The 19,404-nt window shown below is 34.6% G+C and overlaps 1 protein-coding gene across 11 annotated transcripts in view; it reads right to left on the reverse strand.

The window, feature by feature from the left end:
* LOC108971514 overlaps positions 1-19,404 on the reverse strand; it is a 52,061-nt gene that overhangs the window by 5,519 nt on the left and 27,138 nt on the right. For 9 of the 11 annotated variants that reach the window (XR_001993549.1, XM_018937633.1, XM_018937630.1 and 6 more), the window contains 5 exons: positions 2,160-2,249; positions 1,236-1,454; positions 459-553; positions 290-384; positions 58-179 (listed from right to left, as the gene is read on the reverse strand). Coding sequence is in view for 10 of the 11 variants with exons in the window: in XM_018937633.1 (XP_018793178.1) it covers positions 58-179; positions 290-384; positions 459-553; positions 1,236-1,454; positions 2,160-2,249 (621 nt within the window). In the remaining variant the exon portion in view is untranslated. The remainder of the gene's footprint in view (positions 1-57; positions 180-289; positions 385-458; positions 554-1,235; positions 1,455-2,159; positions 2,250-19,404) is intronic. The other 2 variants (XM_018937637.1, XM_018937638.1) reach the window with 2 other exon arrangements.

A 19,404-nucleotide genomic window follows, 5' to 3' on the forward strand; every position in this document is an offset into this window, starting at 1 on the left:
AAATGATAAACGTATTATTTTCAGAAAACCAACAGATTTCGATTGGATATTTCTTACAAATGATGCGGCCTTTTGCAAAGTTTTTCGACTGCCATCGCTTTCAGTTACAGTCAAATGATGTCCAGCTAAGTTTTCTACTTCAGYATTTTCATCCAAAGAACTTGCTAATGGTGAGTATCCTATTGAAATTACCATTTATGGGAAAAATCAATTATGATTTCAATTATTCGTTGAGGGGTTGATTAATCGAGCATACTGAATGAAGTTTTTGTGTTATTGACTTACGTACCTGTTTCTAAAAAGCTACTAGGGGGATTATTATCAGTAATGGCGATTTGTGAAAATGTTAAATTGCGTCTTTTCAATGCTTGACTTAGCGCGGAACTGAGAAATACATAGAATATATAAGTGAACATAGTTAGCGCTAGAAGCTGTAAGTCCAAAAGTATAATACTTACTGCAAAGTTACGCCTTTGGTCGCTGGTATGAATTCCTCCTCAACACCACCTTGATCTGTACAAAAACTCACAGAAAAGTATTCCGAACTCGTGACCTAAGAATATTTCATAAATAGTTTTAATAGACTCTCGTTGGAAAGGTTCAAGCAACACATTTGAATAATACAAATGCCAAGAAATTGACATATGAATAAATACATTTGTGCATATACACATTTCTAACTACCACATGTAAGTAATATTGATAATTGGAATTGGGTTAAAGGGTCGGAAGTTCAAATCTCTTTACTTGTGAAATTTAATAACGCGGAAGAAGAAGTTGCATAAGAAAAAGGATGCAAATATTGATAAGTTTAGGGTAAAATGCTGTAACGAAGTAGAGGATAGAAAATGTAACTAAAATCTAGCAAGTAACTTGAGGTAAAAAATTAAATTAGTTGAGTTCTTTATTGCTGCGTATATTTGCTTGTTCATCCAGTTTTTCGCATAGTATAATGTCATCTCCGACGACTGGATGGATACGTCAACGGATACGAACTGATTTCGCTATATTTATCTACGCTAATATGGATAGTTTGAACAAAAAAGGTAGCTTCATAAAATTTGGTATGCGGTAAGGCAATTAAGATAAAATAGTGCTCTGAAAGGGTGAAATTCGGAATTGGAAGTACATAAAGCAAAACTGGTAATAAATATGCAAATCATAATGTTCTAGCCAGAGAAATACGAAAAATTATCTACACGTCTAAACGAACACACGAATAACACTTAACTCACCTCACTGCGTGTTAGCAGTGGTTTTTTACGCTGTACAAACGGAGATTTTTTCTTATAACTCATCACAGGCCTGGTGCCTGTTGGAGCTATTGTCTCTTCACTGGTTATATTCGCTACCGTTGAAGAAGAGTTCAACACAGATGGATATTGATCTGGATAAAGCTGTTGAGAGGTTTGAATTGTTGAAGTGGCTGTATTGGTGCAAACTTCGCTCCGGCTCTGAAATTGATGCGAGGGATTCATTTTGTTTTTAAGCCAGACTGTCACTACCGAAGAGGGATTTGGGGTGCTAATAATGTGGGACGTTTTACAGACTTTGGACAGACGTTACAAATTGCTGACGATAGCAAACACGATTTTTAAGAAATAAGAAAATTTCTTCCATGCACCACAAATGCATACTGCGTTAATATAAAATAAAACTACATTTCAAGTGTCCTATAAACACTCTCGAACGCCTASTATATTATTGATAGTTATATAGGAAAGATGGTATCTGGGTTTTTATTTGTTTTTTTATACTAATTCGTAAGATAAATATTTAACCGTTATGTTTTATGAATCCATCTTCACATAGGCTAAACTTTAAGACAAAATAATTTATGTTTGCAGTACAGTTTACTGAAAATAATACAAGAGTAATTTTGCAGATTTTAATGAAAAAAACTGAATGGAGATGAAATAAGTAGGTATTTAATAGATATCTCTGTTAAAATTCTTACTTATGCTTTTCATTTCTAGAATTTTCTCACTTTATAGTACTGTTGTACCAGCCCTTATATTATATTTACTTGATTACTACTTCTTTCTATACCAGGAATTTATACTAGGACAGGTAAATACTAGAACACAAAAAACTCCTAACAGGGAATATGCATTAAAATTTTATTAATTTTTCTACGAGACTAACTGTAAAAAACTCACCATATTTGGTGTTATGCTAACAGGAACACCACGATGACCTGCTACCATGGGGTCAAGTCCGTCCAAGTGTGTTAAGCTTTTAGATTTCAACTATAAAGAGACAAATTAATTAAAATTTTGCTACCAATAACAAATATAGAATGTGCTTGCTTTACTTATATTAACATAAGATCACGACGCAACAGTCACCTAAGCACTGACCAGGCACGCTGCCTGCATTACTTATGTAGCCAACTGGCAGCCAGCTTACCGTAAATGACTTTCAAATAACATAACATCACATCGCGGCAGTCACCCAAAAACCCGGGTTGGCACGGTCCCTGCGTTGCTTATATAGCCAACTGGCAGCCATCTTCCAGAATTTACCGCGTGATTTTCAAAACACATCACGGCGCGAGAGTCAYCTAAGCACTGGCTAACACTGCGTTACTTATAGTATATAAAGCCCGCTGGCTGCCAGCTTCACCTGATGTCGCAATGTGATTTCCTTACTACTTCACATTGCGGCGGAAGAGTCACCTAACCACTGGCCAGGCTCGGCACCTCCTTTTCTTTAAKAAAACCAGCTGTGAGCCAGTCACCGTTCAAAATCTAGATAGAGATCATTTAATATCTTTTTATGCTATATTATATTATAACTTCGGTGCTCACTTTTATTATAATAAGAAATAGTTTAGGCATTGCAGGTCAACTTAATATAAAATGGAACATAATGTCATTTAAAAYAAATATGGGTGGTTGCTGAACAGGTTAAATGCAGATCAGTTATTTTCARTGAACTGTGTTTATACTAATAAAGAAGAGGAAGACAAGGATTTGATATGAAAACCAAGATAARAATTAAAATTTTATAATAATTTAAATCTTTCGTATTATCCATTCAACATTATCTTAAATATTGCCTAACTAACCAACGGAAGGTAAGCGGAAAAGCGTTATACAATTTGAAAATAGTGAACGGAAACTACACAGCAAATAACTAAAAGGGTGCAAGAAAATACTGACTTCATTAAAAGTCCAACATAAACAATTACCGAGTAAATTACGCAAATTCTCAGCAAAACAAATATAAACACGATATCAATAAAAAATAAAAAATAAAAAATAGCACATAGCGAATTTGAATTATAGCACTTGGTAACGCATAATAAAACCTAACAAAAGCCTTATGGTAACCTGGGGAAAGACATAACGACAGAGAGAACTGCGCGCCCACTTTCCCACTTCGACTTAAACTGTTTTTTAACTTTTAATGTAAAATGCTACAAGTGAGCAGATTAAAAATTAATGCACACTTTTATACAATATTTTATACTAGTGATATCGTTATTTCCTTCCTTTTTTGCATAGAAAGAAAACTGAGTATGACTTATAGGTTGTATATCGATTTAAGAATAAATTAGCCGATCTATCAAAAATAAATAAATAAACGCTGTTTAATGGGTTGCAAATGTGCTCTCATTTAATGGGAAAAAATCATAGTGTTGAACTCATATGCACATATGTATATACTCGATCCTTCGGGATAAGTCTCATTTTAAAAAATGATTAAAAAAAACGAAAAGTAAACTAAAGTAATACTGTTTTTTTTAATTTATGCTTCTTAAAAATTAAAATATACAAAAACCAAATTAAAATTTAGTAAACTTAATTTATTTATTCACAAAATTTTTTAAATATATAAAAGTATAAAACAATGTATGTAAATAGTTCATTAGAAGGGTGTGTATGAGACATTTTAGTGGCATTTACCTGTAATTTACTATTTGGTGGAGAGACTACTAAACAAATCTTCATGGTAGCACGCAAGAATTCCTCGCGTTTCGTATTCAAATCCTGCGGCATTGCGATTGGAGATGTTACGGCTGATTGCTTTAGTGGCGCACGCTTCGTTGCGCTATATATGGCCGCGGTTGGTGTTTTAGTCGTCGTTGATGTGGTCGTTGTGTTCGTGTTGTTGTTGTTAATACCTTCAACAGTACTCGCAATTGGAAGAAAGGGATTAAGGCTCTTTATAACATTGCTATCGGAAGCGGAAATACATGGTGTAGATGTACGGAGGGAGGTATCTGGAGTAGTAACTTGCGGTTGTGGTTTGTGAGATGGCTGTTGATGTAGCAAGTGTCGTGTAGGCGAATTCAAAATGAACAGTTTACGACGCTGTCGCCCTGGAGTTGATGATGAACTGTTAATAGGACTAGAAGTTAGTTGTACATTAGCACAGCTTTTCACTGTAGCTATTGCTGAAATAGCGCTATCACTGTGTGTAGACTCTTGGGAGCCCGCTCGACTATATACAGGCGTTGGTAGTTGAGCCGAATGTGTGCCACTGCCATCCAATTCTAACCCACTCGGGTCTTCTCCCTGACCGTACTTAACATTGGTCACGTTATCCTCGAGAGGCTCGTTCTCCTCATCATAGACGCTATGATAGGTACGGGCGATAATTTCTGGTAAAAAAGGATTATTCGGTGAGGTTAACGTATACTGATAATACGATCCGGCTGTTTCATTTGAGTCACTACGTTTTAGTATTGGCTTTGACGTGGCAACTGTATTACTATCTGCTGGTAGGGCCACTGTAAATGCGCTATCAATATCATCGGATTCTTCCGGAAAACTACCGACATAGAAATCGGCAGCTACGTGACTACAACTACCGCTAGTTGTTGAAAATCCCAAATTCTCCCATTCACCTGAAGAAGAATTATGTGACGAAGCCGTGAATCCCTCATTGGAGTGCGCGTGGATACTTTTTGTACTTTCATTACTTGACTTAAAAAGAAGATTTTGAAGACGTGTGAGCTTCGTTGAACTGCTCTCGCTTGTAATGCTGCAACTACGACTTGTTTGTTGCTGGTGAATATCACTTTTACTACTGCTTTGTGATTTTAGTTTTTGCTTTTGTTTATTTTGTTTCGCTGTTAAACCAATGTCGCCCACCGTTCGTCCTGAATTGCTTGCCTCTGACACACCATTGTTGTTATTGGTGCTCACCTCGCCACCCATAGAGGAGTTCGATTGATGCCACGCCCAATAGCTGATGCTGGTTAACGACGAAGTGCGTTCTCCGATCTCGCCAAAGTTACTTTCCAAAGAGGTACTCGAGTTTGTCGTTGCGACACTACTTAAGTGATGATATGCATACTCAGGTGGTGTGTCTGCGTCAGGACTGTCCAAAAGCAGCGCCGGATTGATATGCCCCCCACCAGCTGCACTGTATACACTGCTTTTACTRCCGCCACCCGAGTCTACACTTCCGCCGACCCCCAGGCTAGGCAGATGACTAAGAGAAAATATAGAATGCGAATTACGTTGTAGCGGGGGCAATGATCTAATGCCGAAGGGTTTTAAGTTAAAACTGCGTCCACCACGACTATCAATAAGGCTATTGCAGCTGCTGTTTTTTTCCTCTGGAGAGTACTGTTTATCTCTGTGATTTGTACCGCCGAGGCTCTCCAATCTATGTTCAGGTAGTTTGATTTCAAGTGATTTATGTTCGCCGCGTCGGAATGAACGTCTCAACTTCTCGGCAAATCTGCCACATGATTCCTTGGAACCCTTATTTTTCCCAGACGAATTTGGACGGRTGTTTGTGGTTTTAACTGTTGCGGTAGATGGTTTCTTTTCCTTCTTTGTGTTCTTTATATTGAAGGTATTTTCACTTTTTTGGTCATTATTTTCCGTTTGGATATTGTCCAACAATTTTTCCTGCATTTGCATTGATATTTTTATTTTTCTGTCCACGGAAATTGGTTTGTTGTTTTCGCCTACTGTTGGCACTGCAATGACGTCTATTTCGTTTTTAACAACGTTTTGTTGTTGCTGCAAATGTACGATTGCTATTGCGGAAATGAAGCCACCGCCCATTACGTCTACGCTGTCGTCCCTCATGCACTGAACATCGCTATCGCCAACTTCAACTGCGGCTGATATTGTTGAAGGTGTCCTAGTTTTTGCACTTGCACTCGTGCAGAACTTAGTTTTTTTTATGGAACTAGCTTTGCTCAATTTGGTCGAAAATGTATTGCGAACACTTTCTGTGCAGCGAATCAATTCATTACGCTTAGAATGCCTCTGGCGGGTTAGTCGTTCATTTTTAAGTTCTTGTCGTCGCGATGTACGCAGTTGAACTTGTTCCTTTTTGTTTATATCGATTGCTTGTTCATCTCTTTGTATTTGCGTTAGTGAACTGTCCATCGATGTGGGGAAGGTTTTTGTTTTTTTTTCACATCACTCTCTGTTGTTTTTCATTATTTCTCCGATTACATAATATGCTAAAATAATTTGTGTTTTCCTACCGTCGAATTCCGCCAGTGGAACGCGTGTAGATAATGTAGGCTATATTCTAATCTAAATGTAAATAAGCGTTTCACATTTCCCCTATATTTTGATTTACTTATGTCAAACATCATTGAAGATGTTCCATGAATTATGTTCGTTATTTTGATTTTATTAATCCGAAGWTTTACACTGCTTAGAAGATTTTCTCACGGTCTTTTGATGTTTCTTTATTGTATTTCAATGTTTTTAATTCTAATCAACTAAAAGTATTGTATCAATTAAACATTTGATTATCAATTTAAAATTTTTAATTAAACTGTTGTTCAACGCATTAATGTGCTTTACTATAAGCTGTAAATACACATTGTTAGGACTACTAAAAATTATTATATATGCATATTTTGGACCAAAAAATATGGCACACCGTTTCGAAAAAGRCAATGCCAGTATTGTAAAAGTTTTGAAATCGGAAAGAGTTGGCTTGAAACAATTTTTGTCAAGGTTATTAGCAGAGATATTCAATAGTCTAATACTAAGCAAAGCAAATGAAACCACACATTTAGTGTAATTTGTCTGGRTGGAGTGCTTGCGGTCGTGCTTTTTATGTACTTATTATTAGCAAATTTAGCAATTACATACAAGAGCATCACAAATACAGCAGCTCCTCGTCACGCTGCAGAAGWCTTGTAGATAAATATTCCTGCTGATTATGCAACTAATTCATATTAATCCTCTCTGTAGCGCCGATACTATTTCTCAATGAGTTAGGATATGCAAGCAGGCAATAACAAGATTACTAGTAGGTAACTCGGTTAAAATCAGCTGGGTACCTGATCACATATAGGAATAGAAGGAAATGAAAAAGCAGACGAGCCGACTCGCACAGCAGCAACTGTCTTCACAATTTCCCTTAGCAGAAAAGAAAGCGGATGACATTATATTACCGTATGTAGTTTAATAAAACTTTTTCATTTCAGTTTGCATATTTTTAGATATTTAAGTTTTGACACTTTGATTGATAGCGGTCAAAGCAAATACGAAAAGTACTCAAAGGAAGTCACAAACATGTGCACTGGTTGGCGGCCAATGTTTGATCGATAAGGCAATATATTTCCCAAGAGCAATGGAAGTAAGCGGATTGCCAACTGCGTATATTGTGGTGAAAAGTGTCATAAATGTGATATTTATGATGAAAAATCGTAAAAAGTAATTTCTAAGTAGTTCAAAAATGATGTGACATATTTTTAGGGGTTCTAACTTATAAAAGAGGAGTATACAATGTTACTTACATGTCTGCATTTCAAACGTTTTGAAGCATATAAGTATATGGATATATCAAAACAGAATACCTCTGAACTCATATTTAACTTTTCTAAACAATCCGCATGTTTGCTTTGGAAAGAAGAATGCCTAGAAAGACTATCCTTYTGGAGATATTTACCTGAAAGTAAAAATTGGAAATAAAGATTCATTAATAAATATATTCAAGGATTGCACTACTAAAACGGACATATGCGAAAAGAAGAGTATTATGTTATAACGCAAAAGTGACGCACGAAAAGGGAATATATTATCCTTTCTTTGGAATTCAGCGTGAAACTATTTGCAAGAGACTGTTTAGGAAAAATTTGACCCCTTTCATGCGGATTCAATAAATTATGTCAACTTAATATTTGAAGTTGGAATAAGGATAAGGTTAAATAAAACAATTTGGTTGATTTTAGCAAACACCAAAAGACGTATTACAGCTAAATTGTCCATTGTTCGCAAGTTAACATACAACTGATACTCACTTGCAGCGCTGTATGCTGCTGAAACACTGTCATACACATTTTGTAGAATTTCAGGTTTGAATATTTAATTTATTATATAAACACAAACGATAATTCAATTACGCACAAGAACTGGAACATTAAACGAGCATGTAAGCAAAAACACACTCACACAATTAGCCGGAACAAAGGGGCAAAAGTTTGAAGAAACGACAAAAAAAAAAAAGCTCTATAAGTAGCTGAAGTGCTTGGAAAATGGAAACAATTTGCCTAAATGGTTTAACCRAATTAAATAAAATTTACAATATTTGTAAGGAGGCCACCAACGCTTCAAAACAAAACATAACTGTTTGCCTTTGATAGCTTAGTATGCCTTCAAACTCAGAGTCAGCATTAGGTATTAAAAAAATATTTTCATAGTTTAAACAATAATCGCACAAAACATAAAATGTATACATAGTATGCTTAAGTGTTTAACGTTCAATCCAAGTACCACAAGCATTAATTTGTAAATATTCTTTGAGCTCCATAATTATACCATTTGTGCATTTGATAGCGGAGAACTAAGGAATAAAAAAACTCATACAGAAACAATGTAACGTGTTTGTAACAGGCGAGAACTAAGGCCGAGCAACCAAAAACTTATACAGATATTATATTAAATTTACAACTGTTGCTTATGGCGTACGCTATATCGTATTATCATTTGTTGGGGAAACGGTCGAATGCCATAGGAAGGTCGTGCCAAAATGGACCTTCGCCACGATTACACCAACTCGTATTTTAGTTCTTTCCTAAAAGCCTGCCTATTATTTTGCTTTTGGCACATATTTGTCACATTGCTTTGCTTTCCATACACCTTTTTTTTGCTCTTTTTAAATACCGTTTATATACTTTGATTCCATAATTCTATTGCGTCACATGTATAATGGTGAAACAAGGTAACTTGTAAACAATTGTACCATTGTTGTATATCTATTAATACTCGTATACAAGTATTTATTCAAAACCTGCAATAGTGTTGGCCCATGCCACATAATTGAGTTATTCCGCGTCAGTGTGGGGTTACGTTCTTACTAATTTGTGCTTCTTATACGTTTTTTTTTAATGGAAAATTTTTCAATTTTAAGATTACAGTTAAGAAGCCTAAGCGAACATTTAGTAATAAAAATCAGTGTTAGCAAAATTATACAATTCACGCTTATTAATAAAAACTACGACTTGAAAATGGGTTTTAGTCTTCAGCGCACAACAAAAAACTAGGCGAAGAAATKAAACATATCGGAATTTCAATATAACTGGCTTAGTATTACTGACCGCTGTTGAAAAGTACTAAATATGCACATGCATTTTCTTACCTTCTGAACAATTAACTGTTTGCAATCAAACCTTACGACCTTACCACTTAGCAAACGACCACCATCTAGGTGCTAAAACAAAGCATACCTTAGTATTCAATGCTCATTATTTTTATATTAAACCAATAGGGTAATGCTAAGCTCAAGCACAGCCGATCTTTAAATACACTCACAACAAATTTAAAGGTTTGGAAAACATATACATATTTGGATTGTTACATGAAAATTTCGCTCTAAAATCAATTTCTTTCTTAATAGTGTATAGTATGTTTGTAACGATAAAAACTTCTAATAATATATTTGATATTTTATATGAGAAAAACTTCGTGTATAAATGCTGTTTTACTCGAGGAAACTCATCTAACTGCTTAAAAGTGAACTGATTGAAATTAATATATTCAGCCCCTTATGTTGTGATCTCCTTGGTGGTTCTGAACGTATAAGAGAAAAAAATTGTTATACCCTGTGCAGCATGTTACAAGAGTATAGTAGAGAGTAGGTTCGAAAAAGGTGTTTTTGCAAAAAAAAAAAATGTGTAGGTATGTGTACTAATGTTTGAAGAATGAATAACATTTTTTAGCGTATACAAAGTGTCTATTTGTGTGATTTGTGTGATTTAAGAGAGTTTATAACTATAAATAGTTTACAGCACCATTTAGTTAATATCAGTTCAATTCGGCTCTTTACACCAACTTCACATCGAAATATAGGTTTCGTATAATTAGCATGTGGCAATTATTTTCAAGTATTATTATCGCATATGTCTGCAGGACATATTCCGCTAGGTCATGTCACCAGTTACGCTTCTGTGGTGCAACATGAGCAAGTGCCTCACCATGGCCGCAACACGAGCCCAGTTAATTATGTGATCTTAGAAGATAAGAAATACGAACACTTTGTGCACGAATCAAAACACTATCCAAAATATGCATTCGATTATGGAGTTAAGGATTCTCATACTGGCGATAACAAGAAGCGTTGGGAACAACGTGATGGTGGTCTCGTCAAAGGTGAGTTAAAAATATCGGCGAAAAACGTCTAGTTAAGTTAAGGGTTAATATCTTCAGTAGGTGGTTACACACTACTTGAAGCTGATGGCACTACTCGTGTGGTAGAATACACGGCTGATGATCACAGTGGTTTCAATGCTAAAGTGAAGGAGATCGGACACGCGCACAACCCAAAAGTATATTATCAAAGGGAAGCCTACGGCTATGACAACCACAGGCCATATCCTCAAGGACATTCTGGCAGCTATGTGAAAATCAAACAACATCATTAAATTGTGTAACCTCTGATACAAAATATTAAAAAAGAAGTATTTACATATATTTATTGATTGAGGATTAAAAAAATGTCCATCAGTTTTTGAGATATCCGAATGAAATTTATTTCGTAGATGCATTTTGATATTTAATTGATCACTTATCGGAATCAGTCAGATGGAACAACTACTGATTACTGAGATTTTTTAAGGATCACCATAAAGGACGCGGGCTCAAAACCAGTTTTAGACCATTAGTCTTTTAAGCAAAGTTGTTCGAATTGATCGGTAAAGCATTTCCCGCATACGGTAAATATTAACAAAACAGAGATTGTGAGCTGATCGATGAAAGGAGTTTCGAAGGATTCCTTTAACTAAATTTAATCGTTGCTATTGTGCTTATTCGGGACTGGACGCACACACGCTCTTGCATAAAGGATCCACATATTTCGTTTCGAACACGTACGGATAAGAATATAAAAACATATTTATGTTCGTATTTACATCATTCTATCACATATGCGTACATTCTAACAAATTGTGTTAGCCGAAGATGGTGACGAAATACTCTACCAACCGTCGAACAACAATGGCACAAATGAGCAATAAGTAGACAGTGATTCATCTAAAGGTAGGGTACATACTCGTGCTGTCAATTTTTCCTTTGTGTATTTTGTACATTACTAAGGTGGTCTTACGATTATTAAGAAAAATTTCTGAATATTCATGAATTGGTTTATACTCTCATCTTAAAAAAAGTGCACTGAAATGAAATCTCAAAATATAACTATTAAATAAATATTTATTGTCGCGATTCTTATAAAAATAAAAATTAAAGACTTGATTTGGATGAAAATCAATTTTAAACCTTTAATTTTTATAGTTATTAACTTTTCCGCATTTTTTATGCATTTCAAATTACTAATAATATGTGTTTCAATGGCAAAAGCTTATTTGCAACAACTATTTACCACCGTAATGGCGTTCATCCACACGCAGTTTATGAGCAGATCAATTGCTTACTATGCGCAGAGCGTAATGGTGCACACAAACGCAAACAATGCCTGTTCGGTTCGTGAATGCGACAGCTGAATCCAAATGATTACCACTGTTCTGTAGTACCTTATAGTTAAATAGGTACATAACCAGCCTGTAATAGCAGCTTTGTCAGTGAAACGCTGACACATCACCCAAATTGCAGCAGCCAGCATTACTCGTAGAGGCTTTTGGAAATTCATTGTTAAATCAATGAGTCGTTTTTTCATTTCTCTGTGTGTTCGTGCGTTAGTGTGTTAAAGCTGCAACCTCATAGGCTTTTAAATGTTAAATGGTTAGGTGGATTGCATTTGCATAATTGAGGGTCAATCGTTCATTTTCTAACCACAAATGCATTTACAAACCCACAACTACTCGCACTTATGCGCTATCGAAAATACATAGATACTGCTATTTGCTATGTATGCAGGAATTTTCATTAGCAAGGTGGAAAGGTATGTATGTAATTTGTGAAACATCCCTTACTCTGAAAGTGCTCGTTGAAATATGTAGTTTGCAATTCCCACTTGATTAATTCACTTAGTGCACAGAATAGCTTTAGTCATTTGCAAGTTTAAATAGATGTRTATGTAGCGTGTACGATTTGTTGACAATATTCGGAATACGTGTGCTAGTTAAATGAAATACAAATTTGGGACTAAAGGGATCTCGGTTAAATTGAAAGTGTATAGAAAAAAGTATGTGTGGTACATAATATTAAATTAATTAAATGCACATATTTTGTAAAGTCAAAGCTTAACGAAGCACTAAAGGCTAGTTTTTACTTTTTCTGCTTACTGTAGCCAACATTTTTCCATAAAATAAAATAATAATATCAAAAAGTTTCACTTTAGCGAAAATATACTGAAACGTAGTTAGATATCTGGGTAAAATAATTGTGTAACGTATACTATCCTAAGACATAATTTCTTTGTTTTAGCTAAATGGAGTGAAAAATGGTTCGCTGCAGTTGTCAGAAGTTAGGTTGAAATTATTTGAATGATATTGATGTGCTTAATTGAATAATGAATAATGAAATTTTAATGACAGATTTCTTTGGAAAATCGAAATAACGATTAATTGGCATTTTTATTGGAAGACAAATTGTTGTCCTTCATATATTGATACATGATACACACTTTTCCTCAATTAAAATGACATATGAAGTTACAAATGTGTATATAATATATATAATTCAATTTTCAAGGATATATTTAACGCATGACGTGTGAAATTCAAAAGTCAATTTTAAATATCACCCTATGTATATTTCGGCTATAAAGGCGTAATCGGTGTCTACGGCATTAAAGAAGAAGTACAACAAATTGATCGMAAAAACTGAAGAACGGCGCTATCTAATAAAACCGCAAAGAAATCAACTCTTGCGACAGTAATATGGGATGAATGGCTACATACAATAGTTTTCACTGAATTAGGAAACAAAATAACCAGTTTTCTCCAAATTTTTTTGTGTTGTTTTTTTGTCCTGCATTCCAGGAATGAATCTTTAAATTTAGTTATAAAAATTTTAAATACAATGTTTTTACAATAATGTTATACAGCTAAACGTATGCTAGTAATTAGTCTTTCTGTGAGATCACATTGGCTAACTCACTGTCACAATTTTGATAAATGATTCATTTACATTTGTATAAATATTATGTATGTATGAGTATTGTCCCTAGTGCGTATGATGAACATTTCTTTAAGGTGTAGGTCCATTTAACTACTAAGTTTGTGGCGTGGTGTGAGAAACCAAACAGTTAGTTATAAATACCTGAATACTTAATAAATGCCATTCTGATACATTCAAGACAAGAATTGTTGAGATTGATTCCATTTAGAACTTTTGGAGGCACGGCATTGCAAGCATTTAATTTGAATATTTTAGCAGCCAACATTTAACTTTCGTGAAAATAGTCAAATATTAATTTCGCATTACATTTATAAGAAATATCGTGCCTGCCGCATTCGTACGGATATCACCAAGTCAGTTTACTACCYCTTCTACATTCACACGGATTTCAATTAGATATCCTGCCCTCTTATGTTAATTAGTCGCGGCGCGAGTCGAACCGATAATTAATTGGATCATAATTTAATTGTGACAGCCCATCAACACCTTAATCGATTTGTAATGGTTTGAGCGAAATCCATCAGCTCTGGGCATCGACGCAGGTAGTGGTAAATACTTAAAGCGAAGGTTTATTTCTTATGTTCGAACATATTTTCAAATGAAAAAAGAGTTGTGCTGATGATAAAAAAAATAATCCCTAATATGCATGCTGTGTTTGAAATGAGTGTCAGCTAATTGAATTTTGTGAATTTAAGCTACTCATAAAAATAAAAAAGCTATGTGTTGGTATGCAAAAATTATAATGAACAAATATTCAATAAAAAAACACAATAAAAGGGTAAAGCCGAAATGAATTGTAGCAACATATTAATTTCTACTTTCAACTATTAAGTGCATGAAAAATATATTTATTTCAACTTATATTTATTAAAGTATACATTCTGTTCTCATTTACACAATGGATTGCAAATGAACTGGCTAATTTATGCAATTTACAATAAGATTATACATAATATATCACATATATATAAAAAGATATGTTATATCGCGATTGAATGTGCGCCCTATTACAACAATTATTTAATGTTCCATTACAACATGGAGTATGCAAATGTGCCGAATTCTGGCAATGTAGGTACAGTTATTTATGAAAATCATTGTGTAAAAGAAAATATTTTGTATATACGGATTGTTAGCTTGTGAAAGTGTATTTCAGTAATGACGATATGTGTGTGTTTGCAATGTATCGTTGCTCCTTTTGTTAGACTGTGTCAAATCGATCGAAAATTTTAGAATTTCGGCACCTCTGTAWAATTCATGTGCTAATTGTATACGTATACAATCTTTTAACATGCAAAAATTAAACATATGTGGCCGTTGACAATGGAAACTATAACTAGTATTAGTGTTGAAGATACTTCAAATGGTGGAAGAGGATGGAAACATGTTGAACTGTCTTTTCATGTCTGACRARGCCCATTTCGATTTAAACGGCAACATAAACAAACAAAATTGTCGAATATGGAGTKYTYCCAACCCACAGATACTCCATGAGACGGAATTGCATCCACTTCGTGTCACAGTGTGGCGTGCAGTTTCATCACGCTGCATTGTCGGGCTCTACTTCTTCGAAGAAAACGATCAAACCGTTATGGTTACTGGAGACCGTTACTTGAGCATGTTGAGAGAGTTTTTCTATCCAGAATTACGCCGAATGAGAATTTCTTTCAACTCTGTTTGGTTTCAGCAAGAAGGTGCAGCTCCTCACATAACCCAACCTGTTATGACAGAATTGCGACGAAAATTTCCCAATGAGCTGATATCCAGAAACTCCACATTCCGTTGGCCACGCAGGTCGCCTGACCTTACTGCACCTGACTTTTTCTTGTGGGGTTATTGCAAACAGGAAGTCTACAAGGCAAAACCAACAAATTTGAATGAACTAAGGCAATCCATTCGAGAAACAATTGCGGCTATTCCTGTCTCAATTCTCCAAGCAGTAATGAACAACTTTTTGGTAAGATGCCGCACATGCATCAACGAGCAAGGGTAAATGCCCTCCCTCCATAAGTTCCATTATTTTTAAAACTAATTAAGCTATATTTAATAAAATTGAATGAGCTTTAACATGAATAAAAGAAAAATGAATTCCATACACTGAAAAAAAAAAATTTGAGTTTCTTAATGTAGCAAAATTCATCAGCCACCCTGTAAGACCACACATTCATATGCATGCGCATATCTAGATGTCACACCATTATAGAGTATTATAGTATACACCATATTTTCGGTGCCCTGTCTTCCCTTTTAGCCGACTGTCTTAGGTATTTATAATCATAAGTAATTTATGGTTATTAAACGCAACGTTGTTGTCAGGTGTCGTAGCACTTGGTGTATTATATTTATTTTGTCTTTGCGTGATTTAAGTCTCAAATATGAAAGTGTATTTATGTGCCAGTTTTCATAAATATGGTTTAGTATACTCTAAATATGGGGATGCGAGTTGATGGAGTGTTTTTTTATTTCAGATGCCGTACATGCTTTGACATAATTGCTTCGGTTGCGAATTCATAACATTCTTGACGTCATCCTTTGTGATTTTACTGTGTTATTATTATAAAACAAAAATAGTAATTTAAAGCAAAGAATGCTGTACTTTTCATATACGGGTCGGAGCATAACTACATCATTACTGAATTTTATTTAAATGGAAACCAATTGTATGGCGTTACTGACTGATATGTTTAGTATTCCGGGTCTTTTTGTGCTATTTTTAAGCCAAATCTATATAGATTTGTAATAGAAAAAAACAATTAATACAAGTAGGGAATAGCTAAACATTACTCATACGCCATGTGGTCGTTAACGCGACCATTTGGAGGAAACTTGACTGAATGACGCTAAAACTACACAGCTGAAATTGATATATTTGTAATAATATTGTATTTCTGTCTTTACTGACTCTCTATTTTCAAGATTGCAACACAATGCACAACAGGAAAGGAGGGCAAGCATAGCATAAATTTAATAGTGGTTTATAACCATACTCATATTTGGTAGAGTAGTGCCTAATTATGTGCATAATGTTTATTATATGATTTTTATCAGATTAATTAGCTTTAATAACTTATTCATTTATTAATTAATGTCAAAGTTTTTTCTACTCAACTTCAAATATAAATAAACAAATTATAAAGAATGGGTAGTAAAGATAATACATGCTATTCTTTATAAATTGCAAAAAAAACCCCAAAATTCGAACCTCTAGACCTGAATTTTCAATTAGTTGTTTATTGTATTCTAGTTTTGGAAAAAATAATATTGTTGTATATTGACTAGAGTAATGCTCAGCGTATCGACAATGTACTATGGACGTGAGTGGTCGTGCAATATGGCTACCAAAGTAAGAAAATATAAAGACCAATTGTAGAATATGGAAATATAAATGCAATGCATTTACAACAACGGCAACGAAGACTTGACCTTAACAATATACAAAATGTGTTTGTAATTTTTACAAAAACGCTTCTATGCAAGTTTCCACGGCACTTATTGTTGATGTAACCGAAGACAACAACAAGTGAATGAAACTGGCTTTTCGGCATGCGCTTTCGTTTTGGAGCATTCTTAGTTATGCTTATTAAATATGGCAGTATGCGGTGAGACCACCATCGATTGCCTGTGGAAACAAAATTTGATACTATTCTCTTGCTAGGCAAATTTTAGGCGTCCTCACCTACCATTTAAACATTGCATTGCGAATTCAGAAATTGCATTTCATTGCTCTTTTCAAGCATGTCCTAAAACATGCTTTGCGTTCAATGGGTCAGATGGTTAATTTAACTCATTTCATCAAGTACAGCATAGCTTTATTTTTGAAAAATTGCCAATTTGCGATGGAACCCTTAACTTTTGTAAATGTTTCCTCGGGATATCCAATCATTCGATAAAAAATCATTCGAGCTTACAGAAAATAACAAAGCGATCGCTCTGAATTCGAGTTAAATTTTTCATTTCTTTAAATGCTTCTTCTAGTTCCTGTACAGTTATATTCCTTAAATTAAATCCAATTATCCGGCCAAGGTCACTTTAATTGATTACTTTTCTTAGATACCGCAAAAGCCGAAAATAATTAGAAGAATAAGATAGCGCAAAACGTAACTGCTAATAAAACTCAAAGATAGTTCCTTTGCGAATTTTTGACTTTTTCGTAAAGACGCATGCAATGCAACTCATATTAATAAATTAAAATTTTACATGAAGCAGATACACATTTCATGTATGTGTGTATGCACACAGAAATAATAATAGTATGTAGCAGTAGAGTAATGTAGACTGCACACACGGAAAATTCGAGAAGATATAATGTGCAACTTGTAAGCAACAAATGGACAACTTTTACAAGAAGATATATGTATGTGAGCGAATAAAAGAGGAGCAGCTAAGTACATTCTTCTTACCAATGGCAATAAAAAGAACGAGGCTTTCGCGTTGACTTTGACGTCAGCAAATGTTGGAAACAAACATAAATGTGGGAGTCACGAAGGCATATAAAACCAACCTGCCTCTACTAAAACTTTATGCATTTCAGCTGTACTTCTCTACTGAATATTGCATAAGCTTATTCTGAAAGTAAAACTGGCAATGTTAAAGGTGAAATGCTAAGTAAGGCCAAAAATACAGCGAAAAGAAATTCTACACGATTTGCAATTAGCTGCTGCTACGATCTCACCAATACGCCTATTTTTGCTTCATATTTCTCTTTGGTTCTGTTCTTTTACTTAGCACATATTATTCTCACAACATACACTTTTGTGCATAAAAGTACTATCTATGAGCAATACTTCTTTGATTTGAGTAGGCTCAACACTGGATGGAAACGACATCAACATAATGTCCGAATATTAGTCGAATATGTGATATGATAAGCTTATGTTTGCGCAAATATATAAGACAAGTACGGTATGAGTCATTTGTGGTACTAAACGGTATAATGCGCAGTAAAACATGCCCACTTATATTCATATTTTGAATTAAGTTTCCACATACATATTTTGATTAATTATGTATGAGTAAAATGCTCGGACAAATACCTGGCAAAGTCACAATCGAGAATTTTATATGCGTAATTGTATGACTTCCCACTTATACTAAGAGCTATGCACAATGTGGCATAGCTTTATGTGTATTCCTTTGGCTTTGCCGCTGAAATAACGGGAGGTTGTTAGATGTTTACAATTAATTTAACACTGCTAAGAGAGAGAAAGAGGCTCTTTCACCCTTAACGTAACTTTAAACAACGCGCTGCAGGTTATCAACTAGTCAAAAGGTTAAATCAAATATTACCGCACAACAATTTACCTGCGGGGGGCGCGACCAAGTTAACGTAGCTGTTCTGCTTGTACATACTTGTACATTTACTAGTAAAATCAATCTGTGGCATAATTCAGTATTGCATAACCACTATATTTAGTATTTAATATAGCAATTTCTTGAGCTGGTATTCTAGAGTTCCAAATAACGAGCGTTTTGAGATATTGTGGCAACGGCATCAAAAAAAGTAGTTTCGAGAAAAACCAGTCCAGTCCAGTTGTCATGACACTAAAATGGTTATAACTTCGGAAAAACTTTGAATTTTGAGAAGTCCTTTTTGGCGGACAGTTTTTAATATTTCAACTATCGAACTATGAAAAAATCGTTTTTTTTTTATTTCTAGATTAGAATACTCCCTAATATACGTTTATACGTACATACATGTGTATCTACTCCTAATTGTGGCTTTAGAAGATGGCAGTAACTCTAAATGCCACTTATAATTTTTAAAATATTAACCCCTTGCAACCAACGTAACCTTCTCTAATGGGTAGTTTTGTATTTTCGTGTATAAGCTATATACAATTCCAACCCAACGAGCCAAACTAACTGCAAGTAATATGAAAACAAATTTGATTATAAC

The sequence above is a fragment of the Bactrocera latifrons genome, unplaced genomic scaffold (assembly GCF_001853355.1).
Source record: "Bactrocera latifrons isolate USDA-ARS-PBARC rearing strain unplaced genomic scaffold, ASM185335v1 scaffold_347, whole genome shotgun sequence".
NCBI lineage: Eukaryota > Metazoa > Arthropoda > Insecta > Diptera > Tephritidae > Bactrocera > Bactrocera latifrons.